General features: G+C 30.1%; 1 protein-coding gene and 1 non-coding gene across 2 annotated transcripts; both read left to right on the forward strand.

Annotated features, from left to right (window-relative positions):
• The first annotated feature begins 1,806 nt into the window (after window positions 1-1,806).
• On the forward strand, window positions 1,807-5,713 carry LOC117214308 (protein maelstrom). The gene is made up of 10 exons (XM_033460300.1): window positions 1,807-2,246; window positions 2,622-2,823; window positions 2,914-3,297; window positions 3,378-3,541; window positions 3,620-3,868; window positions 3,983-4,111; window positions 4,214-4,256; window positions 4,327-4,395; window positions 5,464-5,520; window positions 5,607-5,713. Exons 1-10 carry the CDS (start codon window positions 1,977-1,979, stop codon window positions 5,621-5,623), a joined length of 1,584 nt encoding a protein of 527 aa, XP_033316191.1. The 5' UTR covers window positions 1,807-1,976; the 3' UTR covers window positions 5,624-5,713.
• Window positions 4,972-5,163, forward strand: LOC117214515. Its single transcript, XR_004488894.1, has one exon. It is a non-coding gene; the product is annotated as a U2 spliceosomal RNA (small nuclear RNA).
• Window positions 5,714-9,001: the final 3,288 nt, after the last annotated feature.

Below are 9,001 nucleotides of genomic sequence, written 5' to 3' on the forward strand. Positions count from 1 at the left end.
CTTCGAGTTTCGACTCTAAACTGACCCCCGCGCCACAGCTTACGCAGCGAATTTCGGTTTAAGAAAAGTGAGAAGAGAGATCGCCGACAAGTCGAGCGCGCACTGAATATGGTAGTCGCCAAATTCCTAGAAAAGATACCTAATATGCTTTCGAGAGTTAGCATATTCTGTTCCAACTAAAGAGGTCCATACGTTAGACTGAAATGCAAAGAAAATAAACATGCAGCTAATATAATTTCAACAAAGAAAATTTATCGGTACTGAAGTATTCTCACAAATTTTAAATTCATTTATCTTCGATTTATGTTTCAGTACTCAGTTAATAAATCAGTATATTCTTTTTTTGCTATTTACATACAATGTCGTAAAAGCGTATAACATAAAATATTACGATACAGTTCACAGATATCAGAAATAAAAAATTAGATGATTTGTAATTTATCGAGAATAAAATATTTATTAATTAATTATGTACTGTTGCCTGAGCATTACGAGATAAACCGAAGAAAGGCGCATTTTTAATTTGCAAGAATATTGGACATATTGATATATTGGCAGGAGCAACAATAGACGCTAAAGGGAAATTTCGTATAAATTCGTTTAGAGGAGGAAAAAAATGCAGTATCGATTATTAATTAATGTTAGAATTTAATCTTGGGATTAAGATTAATAATCTGTGGAAAACACAATGTTTGTGTTTGAAATAATATAATGTGATATTTATTAAACAATTGTTACACGAATTGTAAATGTGCGTTCTAGAATGTAGACAGTTGGCTAGTTATTCACAGACTAACTGGCTTAGTGACCCATGGCCCTTGAAAAGGTTTAGAGCTCCACTCTCTATGCAGTAATGAGTGTGACCTGTGTGGGTGTCTGTGTGGCGTCACATGCGGCACAGAACCTACTAATAGCTTCTCGACTTGCCCATCTAGAATGTTCCATCCATATCCTCACGTTTCTTCCGGCGTTTTTTGAAAAAGCATGCACTTGGTGCCGTGGTGCATCTCACGAACGCACGCTAGTGGGGATGGCGCTGGGCAACGAACGGAAGAATCCGTACGATCAATCACCTTATCTGCATGCGATTGATATCGTTGTATTCCAACAATTAAACATTAATCTTCAACATATTAAACTGCTTGAGACATATTATTGAACAAATGGGGTATCGGGTAAAACATCAAGTTTTTTAAAAAAATTACCACTTTAGTATTTTTAACAATAATTTATAAGGTGTCCGAATATTTTTGTGGGATGAAAATTCACTTTGTTCTGACATTTCTTCTAATACTTAAATAACGGTTTGTTTGAAGTCAAAAGTTCTTTAGTTTCTGACATCTAAACATACTATACCTCAATAGATTACAAAATATTTTTGTTTTTTATGTGTATTTATTTCAGACATAGAACATAGAAGTCAAAGTTATACTAGTGCCCGAATATTTTCGAGATCGACTGTATGTATACATATACAGTTATATACAGTTATAAGTATATGTAACTCTAACTTCGTTTTTATTACATTATTCACTCATGTAGTTAATTTTCATCAACTATTATTATTTATATGTAATATTTATTTACTGATAGTAATTATTTCTATATATATATTTATACGTTATGAATTGTCGATAGCATAATTCTAATTAATACTATTGTCAATATATTATTGTATAATAACTTAAAAATGAAAGAACTGCTTCATATTCTCACAATAATAAATTAAAATTATCTTTGAAAAAGATTATTATCTAAATCTCAATATATAAGGATTATATATTATAATTTCACTATTAATTCTCAATAAATCTGTATATATTATAATTTCATAACTAATATGTATATTATACAATATATTAATAATATTAATATTTTTCATATTCTTTGCCTCCAACCTGTCAATATATGTCCTATCCAATATTCATATAATATAAAAATTCCATAATTTATAATTAATAATCAAACAACGTGTGATGGTAATTCGTATTTCGAATTATTTTAATTCCTCAGTATTGAAGATGGCACTGCCAACAAATGTCAGCTCTATGCGATGTAAAATCAAACAAAGGAACAGTTCTTCCCGGTTCTCCGTCGAATGTGGATTGTTGAGCATTATATACAATATGTCAAAAAATGCATTTTATTTCTTTGCTCTTGACTGGGCAAAAGAGCAACAGAAGCGTGGCATATCTGTCCCAAGAAATATGAAAGAACTTTCATCGCTTTGTAGCGAAGACTGGAAGGTGATATATTTCATATTTCGGCTATTTATTTAACAATTTATTTCAATAATTTAACTGACCACGTACCATTCTTTGAATAAAAAACATTCCAATTTAATAAATAATTCTAATTTAAAAATATATATCATTATTTAAAATACTTACATAATATGAACATTTAGAAGAATTTGAATGTAAATGTTTGTGTTAACATACAAAGGTCATTTTAACAGTAGAATAACTGACTGAGAAATTTCTCAAACTAATTTTTTTATGTCCCTATATATAAAGTGATATGCAAGAGAATATGTGATATTAATGATTTTTAATAGTTATTTGTTGATAAAATTTTTTAGTGGAAATTACAGTATTTTGTATAATTCTATGTTATCATAGAAGCTTCCTCCACATGAAAAGGGAATTTATAAGTCTAGAGCAAAAGACAACAAGATTAAAGCTCAAATGACAGTAGGTAACAGAACTACAATTGGTGAAAGTGTAGCTGAGTTAGAGTTAGAGCAAAAGAGACAGGAGGAATTTCATCAAAACATGCTTCAATACATAGAATCTATAGTTGGTGTAGGTGTAAGACATGATAGTAAGTATTCCAAATTAAATCTTCTTTTCTAATAAGAACTTTTAAGATATTGATTAATTATTTAACATTTAATATTGTCATTTGTTACAGACTTGAAAAATTTAAAATTCATATTTATACATGTCAATTGGTTTTATAGAAGAGACATAGGAATTAACAAGTATGACTTTTGTCCTGCAGAATTTGCAATTGCAGAATTTAGTATACTACATGGTATTCAAAACGTATACCATGAAATATTAAAGGTAGAAATACCTTTAGGATGGAAAAGAGATGCACTAGAAACTAGTCAGGAAACACACCAAATCCCTATAGAATTAGATGATGGGGAATATGACTTTGCACTTATGTATGATAAGTTCTCCAAATTTATGGAACGTAATAAGACTGGGAGAAGGTATCCTCCATTGTTCACTCTGAAAAACTCATATCCTATTGTGGAATCACTGCTACAGAGATTGAATGAAGCAAGTGGTAACTATAGATATTTATAACAGCTTACAGAAGATAATACAAAATTTTGGCAACATTTTTAATTAGTAATTGTATTTTAGGTCAATCTGTTGACGACTATCTAATCTATTCAATAGAAGCACTGTTTGGAGAACTACGAAATGCTGCTGTAAAGAGCGTAGACGAACGTGGCATTCCTCTTGTTCTTGCCGAAACGGAATTTGCAAAAGACTACTTATCCACTATGCGTGGCTTCGAGTGTGAAGTATGCATACAAAAAATACTTCTAATCATTAATACTATATAATACCCTTAATAACAGCTTATTTTGATTTCCATATAGTTCCATAAAATTGTAGATGTAGCTCAGTACTGCAGTAAATCCATAATAACAAGATGGGGTATGACGATATGTGATTATTGCTGTGAATACCTGAATGTTAAAATGATCGAAGGTGTGCATTGCCCATACAAGAATTCCTTCGACATTAATAGACAAGATACTGCTAGCGGAAGAACTGATAACATTGATCTGAAGATGAAGACTTTAAAAATACTGGAAAACAGGGTAACAATTGCTGATATGAATGGAGTGAGTAATAAATTATTGATTTTTAGTATATAAAATTATGTGAGAAAAAGAGAGAGAGAGAGGGTGATATTGTTTCATATTCTGACAAGTATAAAATTTTTTCAATATAATTAGGTATCCAAAGAGTATAGGGATAAGGTATCTACACGATCTTACGAAGAAGAGAAAAATAGACGAATGGAGAATAAAGTGGTCATAGTTGATCATGCTAAAGCTAATACATCCAAATCCAACACTGCAGCTGTAAGTACAAGTGTTTCAAACCGTCACGGCTAAACTTCCAAGCAGTTAATTAGAATGTACAAAGTATACAATTTGAAAATAATTTATTTCTCGAACTTTTAGCTAAATTTGCCAATGCGACCATTGCGTGCACCTAAAACAATGGGTAAGTATATTTTTGTGTCCTACTTACATCGATTTTGTACGATATAACTAAATATTTTATAATATTTTAGCTAAAGCTCTTAGTGGAACACAGGAAGGCTTCGAGCTTCTTAACGATGTTACCAATTTTCCACCAATTGGTGAGACATTAATTTCTAGAAATTATTTTTTTCTTTTTAAATATATTTTATGAATTTCCAATTACCTATATTTCAAAGAAGAGTTAAAAAGCTATAATGTATACAACAAACAAAAAAATTATAACGAGTATAAAGAAAGTGTCAATGAAAATGTATACTTTGTACACGGTAGCCTTGAGACATCACTTACCCTTAATGGTGAGGTTACAGTTTGGCTAGGGTTAGGTTAGGGTGTCCAACTATTCTACTTTGTGTATAGAGTGTAAGAAAAATATCAGATTATTTCCGTATTACCAGTTTATTCGGTGAAAATTAATTAGATAAAAATACCACATAATTGACTTTCCCTTAAAATTTCCAAAAATTTATGATATGCAATATCTTTATTTACATAATCTCTCTTAAATCAACGACAGAATCAGTTTTATGAACCGTGACGTATGCTTATCTTACACCCTATACATAAATAAAAGTAGTTGAAAACCCCACCGCTAGGTGGTTTCTTTAGAGTACCATTTCTCGCTAGGAAATTTAGGAGATACAGATGTTATATTCGGAAAGAAAATCAGAATTGGTATCGCTTCTCGGCCTTATGGCTAAGATCAAAGTGTAGTATCTGTTCTTATCAGCTTAATATCTGATACACTTCCCATTGGGAAGTCAGAATATTAAACTGATTTTTGGAATCTGACGGAGGGTTGGTGCTTGCTCCACCTCTGTCGTGAGTCAGCCTAGCATTGCAGTGCCGCTAGGATTGGCTTGATAATTTATTTAAAAACATAAAGCGACTTTTGAATTTATTGCTTTGAACGTTATTTTGAACATTATTTTTCTGAGTAAGATATAAGGTAATACTTGTTTAATTGTAGTGCCTTTCTATCTACAAAATGTGAAAGTTAATTATAGTAACTTAAGAAAAATAGTGCACAAATAATTTCAGTAAAATATATTATAATAAAACATATTAATATTTTGTGTAAAAATATTTTTCTTTACTTTTAACGGGTTGTATGGTACAATTTATGTGAAGTATTTCTAATTTTTTAATTTTTATTTGTTTCAATATAGGAGGACGAGGTACAGTTAAAAAAGATACTACAAGGTTCAAGCTGCCTTTGGGCAGAGGTAAAATTTTATATATTAAATTGAATCTTAATATACAATTATGTTTGAAGATTTTATAATAAGTTTTACTTTACATTTGTATGCAGGACGTGGAAATTGTTAGGACAAATAGCTTTTGGTACGAAAGAGATTGGACTTTTTCTGTGACAACAAATTCGTATGGAATCTTTGAAATACACTCTTACAAATAAGACTTACATAACTTGTGTGTAATTTGTTTTATGAAAAAAGAACAATATTTTGTTACAAACTTAGACATAAAAAAAGATGAAAGATAAAGACACGATCTGTTACCAAAGTTCATAAAGAAAATATACGATTAATTTTTAATGAAAGTGAATTTTATTATCTAAACCTTGAATCTCAAAATAATTTGTAATTTTGTTATTACAAGATTTAGAATGCTAAACTGCTTTATAAAAGTTTTTGTGATTTTAATTCTCGTTCTGTTTTCATGCCGTTGTGTTTTGGATATATCTTAGACTATGTATAAATTTTATTCAAGAAAGGTTAAAGTTATCCAAGAATGCGAGGGTTTCCATAAATGATAGTATATTTCGTGGAATTAGTCTTACTTCTTACAAGTGGCTGATTCGTACATTCTTTGCGTGCATGGCTGACTCATACATTTCGAATTGGCGACGGCGTGCCGCCGAGTTAGATAACTATCTATGTATATATGTTATTTCGAAACATAATATGTATAAACAAAAATTATTTATTAAAAATAAAATGGATGGAATTCATTTAACAGACCTTAATTTTTAAGTCATCAATATGGTAATACTCTATGAACATATAGCTCCTTACTAATGGAATTCTTTATTATACGTTATATTTTTATACTTACACTTGAGTAAAACTTTATTATTAAGAAAAATTCATAAAAGAATGGCCTGAAATTATTTATTCATTATCAATTTCATTGGCTAATGGGTCGATATTGTTAGATCGCGAAATATAGATATTCTCCCTTCTATAATTCCGTTTCCTCGTCTGATGCCTCCATAATGTTCCTGTGCCTCTGTTGATAGCAGAGCAAATAAGTAGGATTTCATAATACAAAGATATATGCTTAATTTTCCGTTCTTTTCCCAAGTATATACATATACCCACTTTTCTTGAATATACCTTTACCAATATTTTGATTTTCCGTCAAGTTGCCATCAAGTCTAGCAAGAATCTATAAGACAAAATGACGATCGAAGAGAGATTCTTTTATCCTTTTCTATAGTGCTTTTGATAAAAATACAAAACGTTCAAAATTATGTAAGAGAAATAATTATATATAATTTGTACCAAAATGTTGTTTTTATATGCTTATTAAATTTGTATTAAAATAAACAAAACTGGAGGGGAAATATTGTATATAAAAAAATCAAATTATCAAAATAATTGTAATTACGTATTATTAATATTACATTACGGGAATTTATTACAAGGTTTAGACATATATTTATTTGTATAGATTTTGTTTATATACAAATTTGGTTATATTTACATCGTCTTAAATTTTATTTACAAAATGAGAAATTCTTACAAACACCAACATATAAAACAAAATAAAAATTAAGGAATCAATTTATCCGTAATAATAATTTCACTCATACTTTATTAATAATATAATACAATTACCATCAATGACAAAACATTATGTTATAACACAGACGACTTGTATGTACTTATAACTACATATATTTATTAAATGTAACATCACATTTCAAGTAGGATATTCAGTTTACTTTGATCTGACATACATACTGATATACATAATATGTAAACATAAAGGTTAGAATTAGCATTTAAGAGAAACAAATTTCAATTGCAAAAAGGATACACATTACACATGAGAGAATCAACGCATAAAGCGAAGTGAATGATACTTTTGAAATAAAAGACCGGTATACTGTATCACGAAACAAACGTCATCAAGCAATTTTCTCTGACACAATCGATGCATTCGGCTTGGCTTAGTAACACAACACGTCAGTACTTTGAAGATGTCGTTAGGTCTGCCTGGACAGGACTGAACCTGCACCGACTTGTTCCTAATTCCTGAGAAGGTTCCTGAATCATCCAACCCGTCGCGTTGGAAACAGATTTAAAATTCGCATCCCGTTGTTCCGCGAAAGAATAACTCCACTCATACTAATAGTAAATAAAATAATTTCGTTAGTAATTAATCATACATTGTCTTATACTTACTACATAAAATATGAAATATATCTTAAATTTGTATTTTGCTAACACTTCTCAATAATTGTTCAATTATTTAATTAATTCAGGAAGGATTAATTAAAGATTTACATTCACTCTATTACTTATCTTGAATTATATTAATTATATTCATGAAAATGGTTCATTATCATTATTGTAATTATATACCGAATATTATAAAGATATATATATAATATTATTATAATATTATATATATTATATTATATATATTATATTATTATAGATAGATTGTGTGTGTGTGAGCGCGCGCGCTTGTGTGTATGTGTATATAAGACAGCGCAATTTTCTGTTTGCAAAGTGTTCTGCATTGAATTAAAATATGCGTCGGTATAATAGAACCATTTGAAAATTTTCATATAGCAAAATTTTGTTCAACAATTGTTATATATACTGTTTTTGCAAACAGATATTAAATAGACTTCAGTGCTTTGCGAAAAGCAGCTTTATTTATTTAGTTACGCGTTTATTTTTGTATCATTTTCTGTTATCTGATCTTTCGGTAATTCTGCCAATTGTCGGTAGATGGTAGCGCGACAACTGTTCTGACAGTTCCAAACTTCATTTACTTTTAAAACTATTACATTTATTAATTTAACAGTACAATCAGTAATCAAGCTTCAACAATAAGGATATTGCAATAGTTATATCTTTGGAAAATTAACAGTCCTAATCACATAACAAATCTAATATTAATAATAAATTCGAAAGAAATAGCTTAATTGCTGATTGCCGTGTTTCCGCATAACTGTTTCCAAGCAGAAAAGAACAGCCATCTTTTCGAAGAGATGATGCAATCGATGACACATATCGACCGTATCTCCGATCGCTTAGCGAATCATAGAAATTGTTAACCGTGGATTTTGGCGAACGAAATCAGAAAACAAAATATGAACGAAAACGGTTCTACTTTAGCGATAAAGTCAAAAACAGTTCTCATCAAACTATAGCCTATCGGATGTTAAGCGAAAGCCGCCAGCTGGGAGTGCTATTTTGAACGAAGTACAACGTTGCCAGTTCGTGAGGCGAACAAGTTCAAACACGTGCCCCGTGTTTTGCTCTTGGAAAGAGATAACTGCACAGCCTGGCAAAACAGAATGTTTGCTTTCCACTTGGTTCGCATTCATTTCCCGTTTACGTCCGCAAAACCACCTAAAAAAACGAAACAATAATTCTACGCTCCTTAACAGCAAATTATATTCTCGACATATCTATATCTTACAAACTTGTGTCACATGTTTACAAC

This window comes from Bombus bifarius, unplaced genomic scaffold (assembly GCF_011952205.1).
Source record: "Bombus bifarius isolate JDL3187 unplaced genomic scaffold, Bbif_JDL3187 scf7180000009200, whole genome shotgun sequence".
Classification (NCBI taxonomy): domain Eukaryota; kingdom Metazoa; phylum Arthropoda; class Insecta; order Hymenoptera; family Apidae; genus Bombus; species Bombus bifarius.